Here is a 22,968-nt window from a genome sequence, read left to right on the forward strand (position 1 = left end):
TTCAAATATTTATTTAAATATAAACATTGGGCATTAACCATTCGCAATGCGCATATAAAACTAGTATATAATATATTCTCTTTTGAGTAACATTGTCATTGTTTTCATCTTTACTATTTGTTATCTTTCTTTTCGTTGGTAATGTGTTATTTGTAATTCGGTTATTGTTGGTAGCATAGATGACAACGTCATGCAATGAGATTATGATATAGGACCTGTGGACTTTCCTTTAGGTGTTCTGCTTGGGGTTCATTTGGTTCAACCATTATTGTTGAATGAGTTATTGTAGATAAAGAAATCCATAGTTTAAGAAAAAAGATTAAATAAATTAATAAAAATTTGAAAATTTAAAATATTATGTATTCCAAAGATATTAAAAGGTAGTTTCTCGCTTCAATTTGGTGGGTAATGAGTTATTTGAGTACTTTCATTGTCAACCAATCCCCCAAGTAGTTAATATGATTGGTTTCAAACTATTCTTTTTTATTTTTTTCATGGTATTAAATAAATACATATGTACCATTTTTTTGTGTAATTACTAATTTATTTAATTCAATAAGAGTAAAATAGAGTGATTCCGCTTCAATTTGTTGGGTTATTATTTGAGTAATCTCTTTGTCAACCAATCCCCAAGTAGTTAATATAATTAGTTTCAAATTATTTTAATTTTTTTTTCATAGTATTAATAAAATACTTGGTAAATAAATATATAACATTATTTTGTACTATAACTTTGATATTTAATTACAAGATATTGTAAAAATAAGATAATGGACAATGTAATAAATATCAATTGATAAATTCGAATGTAAAGAATCTTTGCATGAGATAAAATAAAGACAATATAACTAATGAAATTATTTTCTATTATTAATTTAATATTTTGATAATGAATAATTTTTTCAAATAAATGTATTGTAGACACATAATTCTAAATTAAAGAAATACATATGTATCATTTTTTGTTGTAACTACTAATTTATTTAATTTAATAAAAGTAAAATAGAGTGAGAAACTTAATTATGTCAAATTTGATTGAGATGAGGTTCGAACCTAAAACCTTTCTTATAGAAATTAATGGGTAAGTTAAAAGTTAACGGAGAGATAATATTTAACGAAAAACTTAACGGATAATCATAAAAGTAAGGTTAAATTAGGTAATCTCTATTAATAATATTAATCTGAATTATCTTAACCATCCATTTGATTAAATAATTAATCTGAACCATCCATTTGATTAAATAATTTGACCGCCATTTTTTCTACCCATTTTAGGCCTAACTCTCTTTGGCTCTTATTAGTATAGTAGATAAGAGTTGTACTATACATTATCTTATTTTAATAATATTAATCATATCATAATTATTATTCAAATTATAAACTATACTTTTTATTTAATATAAATATGAATTATACAACTATAATTTTTTTTTAAAAAATAAATTATATGCTATAATTTTTTTAAAAATATTTTAATATTGAGCGTATGTTTTTGCGCATATTAAATACTAGTATATGTGCTTGTTTGGTTATCAGCGGTTAGCAGTTAGCGATAGCGGATTGTGTTAGCGGTTATCAAATAGTAGATTGTATTAGCAAGTTTGACCAGCGGAATGTATTAGCGATGGGTAAAAAGATGTTTGGTAAAATTAGTTGTTTAGATTGGTATATATATAATAATAATAATAATAATAATAATAATAATAATAATAATAGTGATAATAATAATAATAATAATAATAATAATAATAATAACAATAATAATAAAAAAAAGAAACTGTAATGATGTGGGATCAAAAGATCCCACATCGTAAGTTAAAAAAAAAAAGGGCGTTGAGCTCCCTTATAAAAGAGAGCTCAACGCCCCATATTCTTCTCTTGCCCATCCCACATCGGATGGCAAGAGAAAGAGAAGCATGAGGCTTCTATTAAAGAAGCCTCAGGCTTCTAAACAATTAATTTTTTTTTTTTAATAATTAAAGGGAGGGTGTTTTGAGGAAGAATAAATTCTAAATTCTTCCCCAAAACGTCAACCCCAAACGCTGCTACTAGCAGCGTTTGGGATTTCAGCGGTTTGGAGCAAACCGTTGCTCCAAACCGCTGTTAACCAAACACCTTCTTTAAAGTCAAACTGCTAAAGATGGTCAAATCCGCTAAATTTTGGCGGATTCGCTGTTAACCAAACATGGCCTGTATATATTTATTGACCTTGTTACATGTAGTATCTGTTACTTGACTCATTATTGCTTCTACTGAGACTCGAATCAATGATCTCCCATTTGGGAGAGTCACTCCATGTCCCACCACAAAGTCTTTGGCAGTTGTCACTATTATATTTATAAGAGAAAATCGCACTGTTGGTCCCTCAATTGTTGCCCGATCTGCAATGTGATCTCTTGCCAACCTTATTCAATGTAGCCCTCCGATCTTATTTCTCACTGACTAGTGTTAAAACCATAGGCAATTTGGTAATTTTGCAACACCCACCTCAATAATTTTTCCAATCCATACTCGTTTTATTCATCCTTGGCGCCGTCCGATCGGCCTCAAGTTTAGATCTTTGGCTTAGCCTTTCATTTTCGACGTGTTGCTAGAATTCTGTTAACTATACTACAGATTCACACATTCATAACTCTACATTCACAAAATCTATACTCCATATTCACAATTTGAAACCTCCACATTCACACATTTCAGGACTATATGTTTAGTAATTTAAAAAAAATAAAATAGTGAAGCATCATCGTATTGGACCCAGGTCCACCTTTCCACGGCATAATTTGCCGATGCAATATGAGCCTCGCTGGACTGGCATATGATGGGTTGGGCTAGGCTGGCCTATAAGCGGCCTGGTCCATTTCCATTTTAATAGTTCGGTTTTCTCAGGTTGGGGATTATGGCCCATATTTAAGGCCCAGTTAAGCTTCTGTAATGGGTTGGCTACATTGAAAGTGATGCGAGGGCGTGTTTGGGAATTGCTATGTTTATGCACTCTGCAATTGCATTTGATGATAACTCACGCAGATAACTGTTGTGATCAGACACTCAGGACGGAAACAGCCATTGTTGCTCGATCTCAACGTTGAAACGATGGGTCATCACGGTAAATTGAGCTGAGAAAGTGAACTCAAACTAACAGCGCAATCCAATCAATATCAATATCTAATAAATGGAAACGATTTGAAATATATGCTTGCAATAATTAATATGGCCGATGTGTATATACGATTGATGAATATCGTTTTTGGATACAGGTGATAAAGGTCGACCCAGCAAAAAGTTCAAGTTTTCCTCGAAGGTTTTATAATTTCTCCATTTTTGTTCACCTGTTGAATTTCTTTAATCGGATCATTGTGTTGGCAGAAAGTTGAGTTCTTTGTGTTCTTTTTTGTTTGCACAACGAAGGAGGAATTTAGGTCTGCTGAAACAGATTCGTATTATCCAGATGAAATCAATGATGATCCTCGTGATGGTATTTTCAGTACATTTATTTAGTTATGGCGCTTGTGTAGTTGTGTTATAGAAATGGTGTATAATGAGATTCGATTATGGATTTTCTTTTTGGAATTTAAGGAGAGGGTGAAGCGAAGAAAAGAGATTTCACGAAACTTGAACTCAAACCTGATCACGGTAATCGCCCTTTGTGGGCTTGTGCTGATGGTAGGATTTTCCTCGAAACATTCTCAGCATTATACAAACAGGCATATGATTTTCTCATAGCCATTGCTGAACCTGTTTGCAGGTACCATTCATCACAATTCTATGGTGACAATAACTCATTGATTGCAGTATTGCACACCTAAATATTTGTGATCCTATATTGTGTTTGTTGAGGTCTGACTTCTAATTGGTTTGTTTTGAAATATAGGCCGGAGTCTATGCATGAGTACAATTTGACACCTCACTCTTTGTACGCGGCTGTGTCCGTTGGTTTGGAGACTGAAACTATAATATCTGTTTTAAGCAAATTGTCAAAAACTAAGCTTCCGAAAGAGATGATTGATTTTGTACATGCTTCTACTGCCAACTATGGCAAAGTGAAGCTTGTGCTTAAGAAGAACCGCTATTTTATTGAATCTCCATTTCCTGAGGCAAGATTTATAGCTTTCTAAACAAGTCACTGGTTTGTTGTGTTGCATTACACAACTGTTTGATGGATCATTTTGATGTTTGCAGGTACTGAAAAGGTTGCTTCAAGATGAAGTTATAGGTCGATCTAGACTTATGTCTGGGGTGAGTCATTGAATTGCCTGCTGTGGAATATTTTTCACTCTTTACTTGTTTATGTATATGACTTTCCATACCACTTGCTTTGTTTTATTAAAAATGGTATTAGAGAGTTGGGAATTGAAGTTCTGAAAAGCTCTACATATATTTGAAATCATTTGCTTTTATATGATCTCACAGTCAGGCTTTTAAAAATTAATTTCTTCTTTTTTGTTTTTTTCTAAGTATCTCTCTATATACTCTAACTTCCAACAATTTGATTTATAGGGGCTTCATGGAAGTGATGGATTTACTGTCAGCAAGTCTGCGGGTGAAATAGAAGGTAGACATGATGAGTTGTTAAATGAAGCAGAGCTGGCAGCAGCAGCTGAAGAGAAAGAAACTCATTCATTTGAAATTGATCCTTCTCAGGTAATTTGATCATTTTGATGCGATGCTTTGTTTTTAATAAACAAAAAGCAATACACTTTGATTCCTCAAACCTTGAATAAAATGTAGAGAGAGAGAGAGAGTAGCAATTGGAATATGTTTCTAGAAAGAATTTTTTGATATGATGTAAGCTAGATAAAAACTGTATTTATACCATCTCAATTGGAGACACCAATGCCTTTGCATATAAGGAGCTTTAGAAGAGTTTTATGAATTATATGTGTTTTTTATAGGGATGACAATTTAAATCCGCCCAACGGATATTCTCCAGAATTCACCCTGCATGGATCGGGTTTTTTGAAGGTGATAGTGAGTGGTGGGTCGTAATACAGGTTGGGTTGGATAGTTGGATGAGGGTTTTATACGCCAAACCTACATAGAATCCAAAACACCATGTTATTATATATATAAAATAGTAAAATAAGTACTAGTATGTAGTGTTAGTTCTAATAAGTTCATTTGAAAAAAAATTAATAATTTAGTTATTATATTTAATTATTTTTATTATTTTTATTATTAATGTTTTAATATAACTAGTGAGTTTTGTGTTTTTATTATGTGTAAATAATTAAATATTATTACGTGTATTATTTTTGAAATTTTTTAACAAGATTATAAAATGTGGGTACCTATAGTGGATTCCCACATCCGGTGGGGCGGGGGTGGGTTTTTAAAAAGCCCACCCGCTTTGGGTCAGGAGTTGGGGTGTGTGGGGAAAGTATAAGAGTGGGTTGGTGGTGGATGTAGCCATCCCCGACCAACCCTGACCCATTGCCATCCTTAGTTTTTTACTTCATCTATACTCATCACTTTAGATATGAACAAGATGATAGTAGTGCTTCTTTCCACCTTTTTTTTTGTATAGGTATTGTTATGTGTTCACATCACGGGCTTGCTTAAGACCTAAAACTCTCTTAGTCTCTTCTTTGGGATTAATTTTTGCTTTTCCATTCTTCCAAATAACACTCCTTCCTTTGTTCAAAAAAATAAAATAAAAATAACACTCCCTTTTATAGGGCTAATTACAAGGATTCCTAAAGAATAATTAATTATTTGGTAGTTTCCCTAAAAAAATAACACTCCCTTTTTTGTGTTGGATTATCATCAACATGAGGCTGATGGGCTGAAAAATAGAGTTGCATCGGCGCTATCTCCACATGTGGGTGATCAACAATGATTGTGAATGATGAATCATCCACGTTGAGTGAAGTAACATCACCCTCTATTTGCTGAATTCCGGAGGGAATGAGCATATTAATTTTTGGTGTTTTGCCCTGGTTATTGAGGAATTTAGTAATAAACTTAGTTCATCGGCATCTTCACCGAATTCTCCAAGGCGATGCCTGCATAACTCTTTCACTAACTGTTTCAACTTATTCACTGATTCTTTGAGAGCTTCAAACTTGGACCATGTGACGCTCATGACACTGGTAACTAAACCAATGTTATGTGCTCACGTCACGGGTAAGAAAATACAAAAGAAAAGAACGAAAAGGAATAGAAAATGCTAGGTTTGCTTGAGATCCAAAACTCCTTTAGTCCATCTTTGAGATTAAATTTTTGCTTTTCCATTCTTCCATATAACACTCACTTTTATATGGCTGATTAGTGATTACAAGGATTCCCAAAGTAAGAATTATTAATTATTTGGTAGTTTCCAAATAACTAAATTGGCTAAACTAATTTGAAGACTAAGATTAATAAATTAAATAATTATTTAGTGGTTTCTAAATAACTAAATTAAGTAATAAGCTCCTTCAAAAAAATTAAAATTAAGTAATAAGCTAAATAACTATTTAGTAGTTTCTTAATATCTAAACTATGTAATGTAATTTTAATAAAATAATACTTATGTAATCATAATAACTTCCTAAATAATCATGTCCCCAACATGTATCAGGTATGATGCAGCTTAGTGTTATGAAAGTATATTTGCCATCTAGAAGAATGACAATGTCTTATAGAGGTATCCATTGTATTTTCATTTTGAGAGATAACATGCTAAACTTTTGTATGACAGGTTGAAAATGTGAAGCAACGTTGCTTGCCAAATGCCTTGAATTATCCCATGTTGGAAGAATATGACTTTAGAAATGATACGGTGAGTTTTCCTCAATTCTCCTATGTAGGAACTGCAAAAACCGTATCTCATATATATATATTATTCTCAATGCTCACTTATTGTTTCAGGTCAATCCTGATCTTGATATGGAATTGAAACCTCATGCACAACCACGACCTTATCAAGAAAAGAGTCTCAGTAAGATGTTTGGAAATGGTAAGAATGTTGTGCCAAAATGAAACGTTTTAGGTGTATGTGCTTGTCAATTATTAGGTGCATTGTGCAGTATGTCCAGCGGTTCTTCTCTGAGTTGTAACTACTCTACTTCAAGTCCATATAATGGAGGGAACAGCTAAGGAGACTTGCAGCACAGCTACCAGCAGTCCAGCACACTACTTTGTTAACTGGCTTAAACATTAAAAAATACTCTTTCTTGAAAAGTTTCCCAGTGTAGCGATAGTAGATAGAAGTTTCTTGTTTTAGAGACTATAATGAACAAAGCATGCTGAGAGTTTGTAGCATAGTTATAAGAGTAAAACTTTGTAATGGATTAAACATTAAGCAATACTTTTTCCTGAAAATTTTATGGGTACAGCAGTAGTAAATAAACGTTTCTCCTACTTCTTTTGAGTAGAGACTACAATGAACCAGCGCGTTCAGCTGTTTGATGCAAAAAAGTTGTCGGTTTTTCTTATTATTATTTTTTTATTTTTTTAAAAATCTTCCAATAAATTTCCTATTTGTCTGTGTTTCTACTTGAGACTGATGAGAGTTAAGTTTGATCAGTTGAATTTTTTGCTTCACATTTCAGGTAGGGCTAGATCAGGTATCATTGTTCTGCCTTGTGGTGCTGGGAAGTCTTTAGTAGGAGTGTCTGCAGCATCCAGAATTAAAAAAAGCTGTCTTTGTTTAGCAACTAATGCTGTCTCTGTGGATCAATGGGCTTTCCAGTTCAAGTTATGGTCAACTATTCGAGAAGAACAGATATGCCGTTTCACATCTGATAGCAAAGAAAGGTTCCGTGGTAATGCTGGTGTTGTGGTGACCACATATAATATGGTTGCTTTTGGTGGAAAACGTTCTGAAGAATCTGAAAAGATCATTGAAGAAATAAGAAACAGAGAGTGGGGTTTGCTTCTTATGGACGAGGTAAATCCTAGTCATATAACCACCTAACATTTTCCCCATGGAAGTGTGACAATTATGAGATCTGTGTCCAAATATTGTGCCCTGCTGGTAAATGCAAAATATTTTTGAGATTTTTCGGTTAGTTGGACTATATGTTTGTAATTGCACACTTCATGCCATAATATATTCCGTTCTCTTCATGATATCTTTTTTAGGTCCACGTGGTTCCAGCACACATGTTTCGAAAGGTTATCAGCATTACTAAATCTCACTGCAAACTTGGACTCACTGGTATTGGCAATATAGTCTTACATGCATAATCAACAATCATTTATACTGGTTTTGGTGGAAATTGAATGAGTTTATTTTAACCTACAGCAACACTTGTCAGAGAGGATGAAAGAATCACAGATCTCAACTTTCTTATTGGCCCCAAGTTGTACGAGGCAAATTGGTTGGACTTAGTGAAGGGAGGATTTATTGCGAATGTGCAGTGTGCTGAGGTTTGGTGTCCAATGACAAAGGAATTTTTTGCTGAATATTTGAAGAAGGAGAACTCTAAGAAGAAGCAGGTTTGTACTCTTCCGCAACTTCTCCATGGTCAATACATTTGAAGTTTTCGCCTTGTGATTTTTTTTTAATAGATAAATTCTTTTCTTTAGGGTCCGTTTGGAAAGCAGGAAAATGACTTTTGGAAAATGTTTTCTGGAAAATGAGTCATTTTCCGGAAAATAGTTTCATTTCCAGTGTTTGGATGTATTATGGAAAATTGTCTTTGTGTGTTTGGTTCATTTTCTAGAAAATGGGTAGAATTGTATAATTAAACATTGTAATTATTTTATTTAAAATATAAAAAATTATAATAATATTAAAATAATGTTATTTATTAAAAAATGGAATTAAAAAAAAAAATGTAGCACCAGTACAGGTGCCGGAAACCATGGTGGAAACTAGAGTATTGCTCTGGTTTCCGCTGGTTCCCCACTTCCTTGGTCCACGGTCATGGGTGATATGGCTTGGTTTTTGCCGAGAACATGTGATATGGCCATTTTGGCGATTCCGGAAAATGACTTGCGGAAAAAAATTCCGTAAGTCATTTTCCGGAAAAATGAACTTATTTTCCTTGGTCAACGGAAAACATTTTCTGTTGACCACATACCGAAAACTCGGAAAACATTTTCCGGAAGCCATTTTACGGGTTACCAAACGCACCCTTAATTTGCTAAGTCCTTACAGCAACATTGGTTCACGGAATGAAATTAGGGAATAGGAATCCTATTCCATAAAGAATGGAATAGATCAATAATAGAATACAAATCCTATTCCATTGCTTGGTTCATTGAAGGAACAAATTTCAAGAATTCTATTACAATGTTTGGTGGGTTTAAGGAATAGAAATAGAATAAGTTATGTTTTAATTAAATAAGGATAATTTAGATATCATAAAGATTTAAAGAAAAGGCTATTCCTAAGATCTCAAGAATATCCTACAACAGTAATTTAGTGTCTTAAGCTTGCAACGGGAGTAACTATTCTCGGAAATAAAAAGTTTTAACAAACAATGGAATATACCTATTCTTGGGAATGCTATTCCATTCTGTCCCTATCCTGTGAACCAAATTTGCTGTTAGTTTTAATAATGTGATGGGAATGTCTTTACTTGAAGGTTGGTGAAGCTGGAACTCATATTGTTATTGGATAACTAGGCTCCGTGAATTCTGTAGTGGTCTAATCTGTAATTTGTGGTTGCCAACTTCATAAAGAGACAATGGAAGTCCTAAGGAAAACTTACGCACTGACTATTATCCAAATTGAAATAAACTTGGTGTATAAATCACTTCATATAGATCTTTGATATTTTATGCAAAAGCCTTGGACTAAAGTATCTTTAGTACTCCATAAGATCTAAGCGCAAACAAAACACAGATAGCCAGTACAAAGAGTCTTTGAAGTGGAGTACCCTTTTTACTAAAAGAACTGCTGCCATGAACTGAAGGCTACAGACTTTGGTTTTGGTTTCCAAAGTCTATAATATTTATCTAGGCAATTATCTCATTTTAGTTCAATAAGTACCTATTTAGAAATTATGCTAAAGGTTAGCGCCCATAATATTAATTTTTTCCAGTGTTGTAAAAATTGGCGCTAGGCGCCCCTAGTCTGAAGGGAATGATGGGAAAACCGGTCAACTAGGTGGCCATTATTATTATTATTATTATTATTATTTATTAACTTATTAATTTTGTTTGTTTTGTTTATGTGTTATGATTAGAGTGTTATGTGTTTCTAGAGTATTATGTGCTATTGAACATTTATATTTAATGGGATGAATATTAAAATATTTGTTAGAAGTCTAAAAAATCAGGATGCCATATGCAAAAATATCAAAATATACATTTTTTAGTTGTGAACCTTGGCGCCCACCTAGACAACCTAGGCACTTGGCACCCATCAAACGCCCGATGAGTGCCTAGTGATTTTTACAACATTGATTTTTTCTTCATCATATGCTATTAATAAAACTGTTTTATACAAGGGATAATTTTGGCTGGATTACCAAGGATCTTTGACAGTAATGCTATAATACTTTTAGGCCCCTTGATGCTTCAAAAGTTCTAATCGGGTCTGTCAATAATAGAAAAAAGATATGTTCTTTCCATTTTTCACATAATAAAACAGAAAAAGTTTTAAATTTGAGAGGAAACTAAATTTTGAACTGAAATATGAGAATTTATTGGTGTTATGACAAAAACAACATTATATTATTGTTGGAATAATTAAGGTACACCTAAATTGAATTTTGGCTTTCCTAAATTCAAGTTTAGGAATGGTTAGGAATGGTACAAGTAATAGTAGTTGCTTCGTTGCATTAGTTTCCTTGTGATTGGGAATCCTTGAGATATTGGATTCCTAGTTTCCTTTAAATTAGAATACTTGTACATTCATTTTTTTAAAAAAAAAATTATTGAGTATCGAAAATACTCTTTCTTTGTCTCTTATTGCTTCCACCTTCTACTATGTTAGTTTAGTTGCACGCTTGATTTCAATTAATCATAATTGAAATTTCTAAATTTTATGGGTTAATGATTTTGTTATGTGGGTTTGTTATTAATTAGCAAAGTCCACAAGTTTTCCTTCGCTATTCATCCCCAATGGGGAAATGGATATTGTTTTCAAGATTATGTGACAAGGTTTGTTTTTGCTATTTTTCAGTGAGAATATTGTTGTTTTAGATATTGCAGTGTTTTTTTTTTTTTTTTTTTAATCTCATTATCGAGCACATTATTTAAGTATTCTAAATTTTAAATTAAATGTATTCCCATTTAACCTATTTTCATCCTCATTACTAAAAGATATGACACATAATGGAACAAAAATAACTTCAATTTCAGCAATCATAAGTTAGTTCCAGTCATTCCAGGTTTCATACCAATGACCTGAATGTAATAAGCATTCTGAATAAAGGATAAATTTTCTTTACTTCTCATTTTCCCGTGTAATGTATAGCAGTGTATCTATCTGGTTTACAAGCTTTGCACAATTCTTTTCTCCCTTTCTTAACCATTGTTATTGTACTTTTCTGAGATCTTCCCTTTTACTCCTGGTTGAATTTTATGTTCCAGGCACTTTATGTGATGAATCCAAACAAATTCAGGGCCTGTGAGTTTCTTATCCGGTTCCATGAACAACAGCGTGGGGATAAGATAATTGTTTTTGCTGACAATCTATTTGCTCTCACCGAATATGCAATGAAGCTTCGGAAACCTATGATCTATGGTGCTACAAGGTGAATTGATACTCTTCATTTTAAGTCTCTAGTTTTTATTTTATTTTATTTTTTGGGCTTTTTGGGGAAGAGGGGTACTATAATTTAAATTAATTCGAGTTGAGCTAATGTACTATGAACTCTTTATGATTCTGTTTATTTTATAGTAATATTTTTTTTTATCCTTACAAACAGCCATGTAGAAAGAACAAAAATTCTTGAGGCATTTAAAACTAGCAAGGATGTGAACACCATATTCCTTTCTAAGGTATGTTCTAGAAGCAGATATTTCATTTCTCCCTAACTGATAAAATATGGATTTTAGTTGTGTTTCTAAAGTATTTTAAGGCAACTTGACATGCTGTTGTTCAATGGGCTTTTCTGAAGTGATGATGCAGCTGTATGGTGAAATATGCTGTCTGGTTCTTATTTTCTTACTTCTTAGGAAGCAGGGCATTTTATGTTTGAAAAGTTGTATCCGACCTATTTTGCGTGCTATATTTACTGTAGCAAACTTTTAATGTCAAATTGAATGTCTTTTATTGTGGGAAGCTGAGAACTGGATGATCTTCTTTATTGCCATTTTCTCATAGAAACATGTTCTCTTTTCTTCACCCTTAATTCGTTTACCGTTTAATGGCTTCTATCATTTACAGGTCGGTGATAATTCTATAGATATTCCTGAAGCAAATGTTATAATACAAATTTCATCTCATGCTGGTTCGAGACGACAGGAAGCACAACGTCTTGGGCGTATTCTTAGGGCAAAGGTTTGCTTCTTGTACAACACTGTTCTATCATTACAAACATCATTGCCATAAAATCTGTCTCTGTATTGATATTCTATGTCAGCTTTCACACTTGTAACCAATGCATTTATTATGATGCATATATAATGGACTAATGGAGGAAATGTCATGAGCTCCATTCAATGGTTATCCACTGGAAAAGTAATGGTGGATGAGATATATAGCAAGAACTCTGATGCTAATGTATCAAATATTAAGCCTGAAATATTTTCTGTCACAATAAAAAAGAGATGCCTTAAGGTTTCATTTATTGTGTTTTTTGTTAGTTAGATTTTTTGTTTTTGTTCTCATGTATTTCATGATCATGATTTCTTTTCTTATTATTAATATGTCATTGTTTTAAAAGATCATCGCATTGCTTGAAAACAATGTAGCTTTTTGTTTGCCTATAAAGTTCCGTAAAGATTTATTAGACACTGTTATGCTCAGTAATTGTTTGCAATGTTGAAAATAAGAAGTGCTACTAGGTATATAGAGAATGCAAAATTTGGTGTCCTAAAAGCTTTATGCAAAGTGATATTCGTTTCGTCTTTTGACACAGCTGGTGGCAGGAGGCATTTGAAAAAAAAACCATTTCCCATGTGACTTATATTATCATTCGGATATGCTCTATACCTATCCCGTGTCTTTGTTATGTATGAATGTTACATGTGGTGGTGAGAGTTAAAAATCTGCTGTTAGATTTCTAGTTCAGAGTTAATAGATTGCTGTTCTCTGTAATTCCTTTCAAATGAGATGATCTTCACCAGCAGACTGCTTTCATTAGTGTAATGTGTGTGCTTGTGATGTGATGAGTCTCTAATGTTAATATCATTACTGGATTGACAGGGACGTCTTCAAGACAGGATGGCAGGAGGTAAAGAGGAGTATAATGCTTTCTTTTACTCTCTTGTATCAACAGATACTCAGGTGTGGAACTTCTTCCATGCAACTTTCCTTTTCATTTTTGATATCTTTATGTACTGAGCATTGTTTTTTGAAATCAGAATCTATTGTTATGATCTAAGTTGCCTTGTCATAATTCAGGAGATGTATTATTCAACTAAAAGACAACAATTCTTGATTGATCAAGGGTATAGCTTCAAGGTAATAATTTTACCTTGCAACTGATGTTAGTATGTGTTTCTTGAAGATGCAACGGACTGTTCCCTTTGTAATGCCACCCACTTGTTTTAACAGTGTTCTATGAGATCCTAATGCAATAGTGGGTGATGGGTTTTCACTTGATGCAGGTCATCACAAGCTTGCCACCTTCTGATTCAGGACCTGAATTGAGTTACCATCGTCTTGATGAGCAACTTTCGCTTCTTGGAAAAGTATTTATTATGCATTCTCTTTTGTATCTTTTCTTCTTCTTCCTACATGCGTTTGGACATGATTGTCTCATCTAAGTTGTTATATATGTTTCCCTTTCAATAGGTACTAAGTGCAGGTGACGATGCTGTTGGTTTAGAGCAACTGGAAGAAGATACAGATGATATAGCCCTTCAGAAAGCCCGTCGCACCATGGGATCTATGAGCGCAATGTCAGGAGCACACGGGATGGTTTATATGGAATACCAGTATGGCTTCTTATTCACCCATAATGATTTTCAATTTCTCTTGAATTATATTGGGCCCCAAGTACATTGCATATGTGATATTTTCTTCAAGAGTTTTAAACTTCCCATGGCTCTGATTTCTTGTTTATATTACAATTACAATCTTTAAAATCTATGCAACTGTTACGTAAAGTAAGAAATTTGAAATATGGGGTTGCAACTAGTCGCCTAGATAATTCTTATAAATATATATTCTTTGAAACAATATGACACTTGCTGTTACTTGATGCAGTAATGGAAAGAAGGTGCATGGGCATAAGAGCAAACCAAAAGATCCAGCCAAGAGACACCATTTATTCAAGAAGCGTTTTGGCTGAGTTGAGTGTATCCAAGAACTTCCATCATTTTTTAGCATATTGATTTCCTGTTTTTGTGTGATTGAGTGAATATAAATGCTTCCCTAATAAATGGCAAGCAAAATAAGAATCAGTGTTTCAACAATTTGAGTTGAATCAAAAGTTATTTACAGAGCTAACAATTAACTTGGCCCTTCATGCACACACAGACACACATGCACTTTTTAAGATTCTGATGGAGCAACTGATTAGAATTTTACTTTGGTACTAATCATTGTATTTGTTTTAACACGTTATTCTTCTTGTAGTGGGCTGTTCAACGCTGATAGTTTATTTAAGATTCTCCTTAGCAAGCAAGCAGCGACATCTCGCGACTAGCAGCAAAAACCAAGGGCCATGCTTGCCCATTCACTTCAAAGGCTACCATTCTTTTTACCCTACTTTTCATTGTCTGCTTGCTTCTAACTTTCATGGCTGCTTTTCTTTATGGTACGTCAATTTGCTGGCTGCCTGGAAAGTACAGCCTAGCGCAACAACCTTACCTTTTAATCACAACCAAGCGCAACAGCCTTTTATGCACTAGCAATGAAAATGAGTAGAAAAGTAGAATTGGAATCACAGCTAAAATGTTAAAAAAACAAAATGTACTTTTCATCTTGACCGGTACTTCAATCAGACGAAAATCTTATTTTTTTTTTATGGGGTGTTTGGTAGAATGGAATTGTAATTTCATTCCTATCAAACTACATGGAATTGCAATTTCATTCCTATCAAACTTTATGGAATTACAATTCATAGGGGAAAGAATTGGAATTTTATGGCAATTTACATTTTTGTTCTTATTACTATTATATTATTATTATAATAAATAATACAAGGTCATTTTAATATTTATTACTTATTCCCTTCCAATTTTCACCCATTTTATTATTGACTACTAAACAATGTAATTTAAATTTCACCTTATTCTTTTCCTATCGAATTACAATTCCTTTCAACTTAATTCCTTCCTTCCAACATGTGACACATTATCTAAGGAAATATTAGAAAATAAAGAGTAATTTTTTTTTATGTGAAATGGATTTAAAAGAAAAGGAGTAAGTCTTATGTAAAAGTAATTTTTTATGAGTTCATAGAAAAGTATTACGGAGTACATTTTAGTTAAAATGTATTATGCATTTTGCGTACTAAAACCGTAACTATGTTAACAAGTAATAGAATGGAGACCATACAGATATTTGTTTCCCTTTATGGATTCCCCACAGGTAGGAAGAATTTTAGGGCTTGCAAGTACCTTAGGGGCCTTCTAGCATTTGACTGCTTTTGAGACATACCTGGATTGTGCTTCGACTCAAACACATTGGAGCTTACAAATTCTTGTATTCCGTTCATCAAACTCATTTAAAAATCAAAGAAACATGGTATAATTTAATGTGACTTCTGATACTCTATCTTATTTTAGGTGGTCAAGTATTTGGTGCAAAACTCTTTACATATGTAATACCCAACCAAAAGATAATAATGTTGAGAGAGTTGTAAGATACTTTGACTGACCTAATTATTCAAACAATAGAATTAGGGTGTCTTTGGTTAGCACATAGGAATCATAATCCGAATGAGAATCAAATATTTGGTAATGGTAATGAGTTTTGGTGAAAGTATTTTGCATATTTGGTAGTAGGGTAGAATTGGAATGATTATCAATATTGATTTTTAGTTATATAGGACCCTATAATGAGAATAAAGGTTTTAAAAATACAAAAACAAAAAATAAGACAATTGATCATAATATAATGACATCCAAAGTACCAATATGAACAAAAAAAAAATCAAAACAAAAATTTAAAATTACTAATCCAAACTTTAAAAAATTAGATTATCAATCCCCGTTTTTAATTAGGGAATGCGTTTTTAATTGAAGGGTAATCAAATTCCATGACTATGTTTTAAAAAGTTGTCAACCAAACACTAACTATGATTACAATTCTTATTCCTAGTGTGTAAACCCACTAACCAACCACACACTCAATCTTTTAACCTCAAAACTCAACTACTAGGTCTATAAGAGTTGAACTTAGTGACCTACGCCAGCAATATTGTTGATACAACCCACCATAATTGTATAGGAGAACTGTTACACTACTTGACCATTTAGTGAGAGGCATGCCAACCCACTTGTGAGGTGCCATTATAGCATAGATATGCTCTCTAGCCTTGTACTCTAAATCATCTTTCATTTCCTTCATCTTATATCATATCTTAGTAAAATTAATTTATTACTGTATCTAACTGGAGCTGTCAAAACATATATATATGGTTGAACCTTTACCCCATCACATTGTTCTCGTCTTTACAATGCCCAATTGTATTCGGATCAGTAATGTGAATATACTCAGCTCGCTATTACTATTTCTAGGTAGTGTGAACCTAGATCTTTACCTCAAGCCTAATTTTCATTAGCACTCATGATTACAAAAATAATATAATTATTTGATCTTAGAAATAAACTTTTCGTTTGATGTAGATCGCTGTTAAATTAGAGACTCAGTCATTTTTGTATAATCAATAATTCATTAATTAAGTTCCAGGGACAAGGTGGTGTGAACTTAGGATTAGTCTGGTGAAACTGAGATCACCTAATTTTTTTTAATTCATTAATTAAAAATGCATTTGTATATTGTAAACATAATTGTTATTTTCAAATTAGTATTTAAAAATATAAGTGACAACTATTTTAGTGATTGTGACCCTTCTTTTTTGTATTCACTTAGTCTATTACTCTATTGCTCCAAATATATACTCGATTACTCGTCTATTCCAGATCTTACCAAGAATTGTTGTATTCTAATTGCACTTTAAAGTCATTATTACTCTCTTCCATACAGTTAGGTTCGGAGAATAGTCTAATCACTAATAAAAAATAAAATAAAAATAACCTAGTTGTGCTAGGGTTAATTAAGCAACCATTTGGCTACAAATATTCCTTTTAGATCGACAGACCAAGTAGTACTTATTTAGGACTAGTGGAGACTTCAACCAAAGAAAAGAAAATGGTTCCTGTTGCACGAATTAAAGGTAGGAGTTACAGCCTGTTACAAATTATTTTTTTTTTTGTTCTTTTCTTTTAATTATACACACTGTTATATGCTTTCCTTTGCTTTGAATAATGGGGGAAAATCATAATTTTAGGTATATAAAGGGACATAGTTGGTAGAATATATGATGATAGATAGAGAATAATTCAGTAATTATTGCTGGTTATAATATGAGCTTTATTCATAGCCAAATTGCATGTGTGTAAAATATGATTTTTTCACAACTGAATTGATGTTTAGGATTATAATGTATATAATTATCTAAATTAAATATGAAGTGGTTAATATGATAGTGTAATTAATGCATATCATGTTTGAATGTTCATAAATATAATTCACACTTTTTTTTTTGGTCAAGTACAGTAAAGATACTTAATTACGCAATAAAAACATCAATCGCAACAAAGTATGAATAGTATTTAAATAATGGTGATCAAATTACTCAAAAATCATGATAGTTATACCTTCGCCAACGTTCACCTTGCTGTCAGCTATGGTTCAAAAATTAATGTGGTTAACATATTATGTGCATTAAATTAATAAATTATGTGTCTGTAAATAAATTGAATGCACATAATATATTAACTACAAACACAATCACCATGTAAAAAGATTTGTAATAATTAACATTACTTGAAAATACAAATTATATATATGGGTTCAGATGAAAAAAATGGTTGTATTGGAAAAAGTGAGGATAGGACAATGGTTATGATTTTTACTAAAGATTACACAAGATGAATTTTATAATTATTACAAATATTCAAGTTGAAATATTTATATAACCAATTCTGCTTTTTGTTGTTGTTGTTGTTGCTGCTGCTGCAACCCCTCAAGTGTTGATCTATCCAAATAGATGGATCATATCAATTTTCACTTTTGATATGAGATGTTGTTTTCACAATATAATTCAAACGAATAAGGCCAAAATACCTTTGCAACATGCAATGTTTGGTTTACAGAATTAATTTTAAGGGAATGTAAATACTATTCCATGAGGAATAAAATATGCAAGGAATAGAACAAAAATTGTATTGTACTGTTTGGTTCGTTGAAGAATCAGACTTTAGGTATGTCATTCCAAGTTGGATTAAGGATTAGAAATAGAATATCCGTTTAAAAGACATAAACACCCATATACAAAATATATAATAACAACAACAACAAAACAACAGCAACATCATCATCAACAACAACAATAATAAAATCCCCCTATACAATATATATAATAATAATTTATGCCTCGAGGCGTTACGTAGTTGGTTCGTCTCCTAACTTAATGGTCATGACTGGAGGCGACAAAGTGGGAGGTCCAAAGATGCTGGAAGGTTTGGATCCCCAAGTTGGGATGAACTAAGTTTTAGAAGAATATAGATAAGGGTCAAATAAGCCCCTAATTATATTGATTTGTGCAATTAGGTCATTCAATTTCAAAAAGTTTCAATCAGAACATTAAACATAGAAAAAAAGTGCGATTAGTACTATTTTGCAGGTTGCCTTCAAGCAACCGGTAAACTATTTGATGATTAGAATTTTTAAGTTGATTTGACAAGCTGATGTGGCTTCCACATATTTTTTTTTGAAAATGATATATTATATTATATTTAATTTTTAATTAGTAATAATAATAATCGTAAATAAAAAATCTTCTAAATTTTGTTCGCCGTTCACCGTTATTTCACTTTTATCGCGACTGTTAGTTCGTCGCTTACTCACTGCCTACTATTTCCGTTTTCCATCATCGCCACCGGAAAGAATGCCATCTTTCAAATTTGGAAGAAGCAATATCAAAACTATTATTATTATTATTATTATTATCATTATTACACTATATCAATTATAAAAACACACAACTCGCTGTCAAATCACCTAAAAAAAGTCACATGACATGTTTAGTCAGTAGATTACTTGATGGTTAATGCTAGCTTGTTAAAAGTGTTAATTGAACATTTTTACAAGTACCAAGATTTAATTAAAGTGTTTTCTTTTAAAAAAATAAAATAAAATTTAGTGACCTAATTGCACTATTGTTAGTACTTCTGTGGCACTCCTTAAGGGATAGTCACAGGACCTGGTGATAGGATATTAACTCTTTAAACTATAACAGATGGAGAAAATATATTGAACATATAATACATTCTAAATTTGTAATAAAGTCGATAATACTAAATATATATAAAGCTGAATTTTAATTTGATCTGTAATATAAATAAGTTATGTATACCAAATGCGCCACTATTTAATATTTTATTGATTTTGATTGAGAACGAAAGTTGGATTTTGCACCCTTCTTGGAGGGGCCAGGGGGATGATGTGATATAAGATCGAAGCTAAGTGGTGCGCCTTACTGGCTTAACCAGCTTCATCAAAAGCTACTCCGTACAATTTTCTTGTATTGACCGATGTTAACATGAAACACACAAATAATAATTTATGGTTCATTCATATGTGCACGTCTTCTTTAAATTATTGATTTTACTTTTTGGAATATGTATATACGTCCGTCCATGAAATCAAAAGCTTTAGAGCGGTTTACTAATAGAAAACTGTTTTCTGTTTTCCTTTTTCCAATTTTTCAATTTTTATTCTCTGTTTCTATTTTCTGTTTTCTGTTTAGAAAACTTGTTTACTAACATTTATTTTTTCAAATTTATTTTTTTAGATTAACGTTATAAAATTAACAATAAATAAAAATATATCCGAACCAATCACCTATTAAGTTCACATAAAATTTACTTTAGATAATATTAATATTTTTTGAGCTAATATTAAAATATGTTTGGATATATTTATTTAAATGACATGTATATAATATATAATTTTTATTTTGAACTTTGATATAGTAATATATGTGAAATTTCAATATCCGATATCGGGATCAAACTTATATCCGATATAACATAATTAAAAATATACAAACGAATAACCAATTGAGTTCAATCAAAATATAAAACCTGGTATAGATTTCAATTTTTAATTTTGATAATGTGAATGATGTATAATTTTAAGCATAAGTTATGTTTAAATAAGTAATGCAAGTAGAAAAGATATAAGATGATAATGAATGTAATCATAGTAATGAACACATATGTAAGTAGATAATGGTGAGAATGTGGTTATAGTGACATATAGTCTAATAGATGATTGCTGATTCTGTTTTCCATTTAGAAAACAGTTTTTAATAGTGTTTCAGTTTTCTAGAAAACTGGAAAATTATTTCCTATTTTCAAAATGGAAAACTGTGCTAGTAAACATGTTTTCTGTTTTCTAATTTTCCAAATTTCCAGAAAACTGGAGAAAATTTCCTGTTAGTAAACAGGCCCTTAGTCTCTTGAAATAAGAAATTTATATAATAAATGTAATAAATGCATCCAATTACATGATATAACTTACAAGAAATTAAATTATTTCTAATGTGGATTGAATCATTGAGAGAGTTTAGAAGAATGGTGACACATTTATAGTAGTGGCGTTAGAACTATCAGTCACTCTTATTAAACTTTTGCCAATATCTAATTGAAAATTTTAGTGATTGGAGCAGTTGGGGGCAATGGATCTCATCAATTGTAGCGTATGAATCATGTTTCTTGAGAGTTGTTAAACCCTAGCTAATTGCTCTAGTTTTTTGCAAATAGAACATTAGTTTTGATCAATTTTGATGGTGTAAATAAACCCCGGGTATAGGGGTCCCGATCTAAGCTACTTTGTTATACTCAAACACTGTGTAAATTTAAGAGGTAGTAATGAGGTTGGGAAGCTAATGGTCCTACACATGAGGTACGGAAGCTTCGGTTGGTACACTACAATTTGTAAGGAATTAGCCCTGTTATACTAAGTAGGATGTCCTATTTATACTAAATGGCAAGACAACATAATGATGACAAGTTATTTACATAGTTGACACTACATTCATTAATTGTGCATTCATTAAGCTGTTGATGTGATGGTTGGTGAAGTGATTGCGGAGTTAACTCATCTAGTAGTGCTGATCAGGAAGTATGTTGATATCAAGATTGAGAAGCTAAGTCTTCTAATATCGAGGCCAAGACGTCTTATGATATTTCGATACCGAGATCGAGAAGTCATCTGATATTGAGATCGAAAAATCTTTTATTATCAAGATTGTGAAGTCTTATGATATCGAGATTTCTTGAAAGCTATTGAACCCAATCGCTCTAGCGCTATCACAGGGCATTAATTTTGATGAAGTTAATCTAAACTCCTTTAGATATTTGAGTTTTTCACTCGCGAATTTGTACAATGGAAACTATGTAAAATTTGTTTAAAGGTTGCAAGAGGAAGAAGAGAAACAATAAATAAAAAGTAGTAGGGGACTATATACTCCACAATCCAATTCCCTCATAGTGGAGACAAATGGAATAAAAACAATTATATGCAGTAAAGATAGACTGAGTGGAGATTGAGAGAATAAGTGTACGTGCGAATTGCAATATATTGTTAAATTGTAAACCAGGGGACGAATTGAACCATCTTATGGTTTAGTCAACCGCAAGACATTATATTATATTCCTACCCACCACTGCAAATCCAAAATTTATAACCTCAATTTACCCTTTACAGCTTCTTTAGGGCTCCACCCCCTAATCAAAGTAAAAGGCTAAACAATATTTCTTTAAGTATTTTTTATTAAAATAATATATTTATTATTTAATCTCCATGTATCATAGAGTATTTCTATAAATAATTGTTGTAATTCAACATAATAATCATCATCATCATTATTATTATTATTATTGATCCCTGCTAGGGTTTAATTAATTGGCGAAATTTTAAACAATTCAGAGATCAAATTCATTGAAATTGAAAACTACATACTACATTAACAGTTGGAAAACAATTGAGAGACTAAAATTGTGATTAACTCTAATAAAAATATGGCACGTGTGAATTTTATAATTATTGCAAACTTTCAAGTTTATAATATTTATAATGAATTAATATATTCATTGGTCCTCCGAGTATTAGGGTTTTACCAACTGTGGTCATTGAGTTTAAAATGACCTCCAATGGTCTTCCAAGTTTTAAAAAATAACCACCCGTGGTCCTAATTCTTAAAATAACCTGAGTTTAAAAATTAAAATGACCACGAGACGTCCTAAAAGGACCACGAGTGATTATTTTTTTAAAACTTGGAGGACCATTGGATGTCATTTTAAACTCGAAGGACCATAGCTGGTAAAACCCTAATATTGGGAGGACCATTGAAGGAATGAACTCTATTTATAATTATTGAAAACTTTCAAAATTTTTAATGTTTATAAAAAGAACCATACCTTATTTCCTTCTATTTTCGGTAACCCTCAACTGTTGATCTACCTAGATGGATGAATAAGATTAGTCATCAGTTTTTACGTGGGAGATTTTTCTTATTTTTTAATCCATTAGATATTTCTAGATTGATGACTTTAATTTGTTCATAGTTCTTTCCATTGCGCATGTTTTTATTTGATCATATATATATATATATATATATATATATATATATATATATATATATATATATATATATATATATATATATATATATATATATATAT

The 22,968-nt window shown here is 31.8% G+C and overlaps 1 protein-coding gene across 2 annotated transcripts; it reads left to right on the top strand.

The window, feature by feature from the left end:
* The first annotated feature begins 2,963 nt into the window (after positions 1-2,963).
* LOC116032379 (general transcription and DNA repair factor IIH helicase subunit XPB1-like) lies at positions 2,964-15,034 on the top strand. 2 transcript variants are annotated; one of them, XM_031274894.1, is made up of 21 exons: positions 2,964-3,103; positions 3,255-3,298; positions 3,406-3,472; positions 3,574-3,742; positions 3,869-4,091; positions 4,177-4,233; positions 4,495-4,638; positions 6,677-6,757; positions 6,847-6,934; positions 7,530-7,867; positions 8,062-8,137; positions 8,225-8,418; positions 11,467-11,630; positions 11,805-11,877; positions 12,266-12,379; positions 13,247-13,327; positions 13,445-13,504; positions 13,651-13,734; positions 13,838-13,980; positions 14,252-14,336; positions 14,624-15,034. In XM_031274894.1, the coding sequence occupies exons 1-20, from the start codon at positions 3,091-3,093 to the stop codon at positions 14,334-14,336; spliced, it is 2,298 nt and encodes a 765-aa protein (XP_031130754.1). In that variant the 5' UTR covers positions 2,964-3,090; the 3' UTR covers positions 14,624-15,034. The 2 variants fall into 2 exon arrangements, with proteins under 2 accessions (XP_031130754.1, XP_031130753.1); XM_031274893.1 differs by lacking the exon at positions 14,624-15,034 and having other exon boundaries at positions 14,252-14,501.
* Positions 15,035-22,968: the final 7,934 nt, after the last annotated feature.

Source organism: Ipomoea triloba, chromosome 10 (genome assembly GCF_003576645.1).
Source record: "Ipomoea triloba cultivar NCNSP0323 chromosome 10, ASM357664v1".
NCBI lineage: Eukaryota > Viridiplantae > Streptophyta > Magnoliopsida > Solanales > Convolvulaceae > Ipomoea > Ipomoea triloba.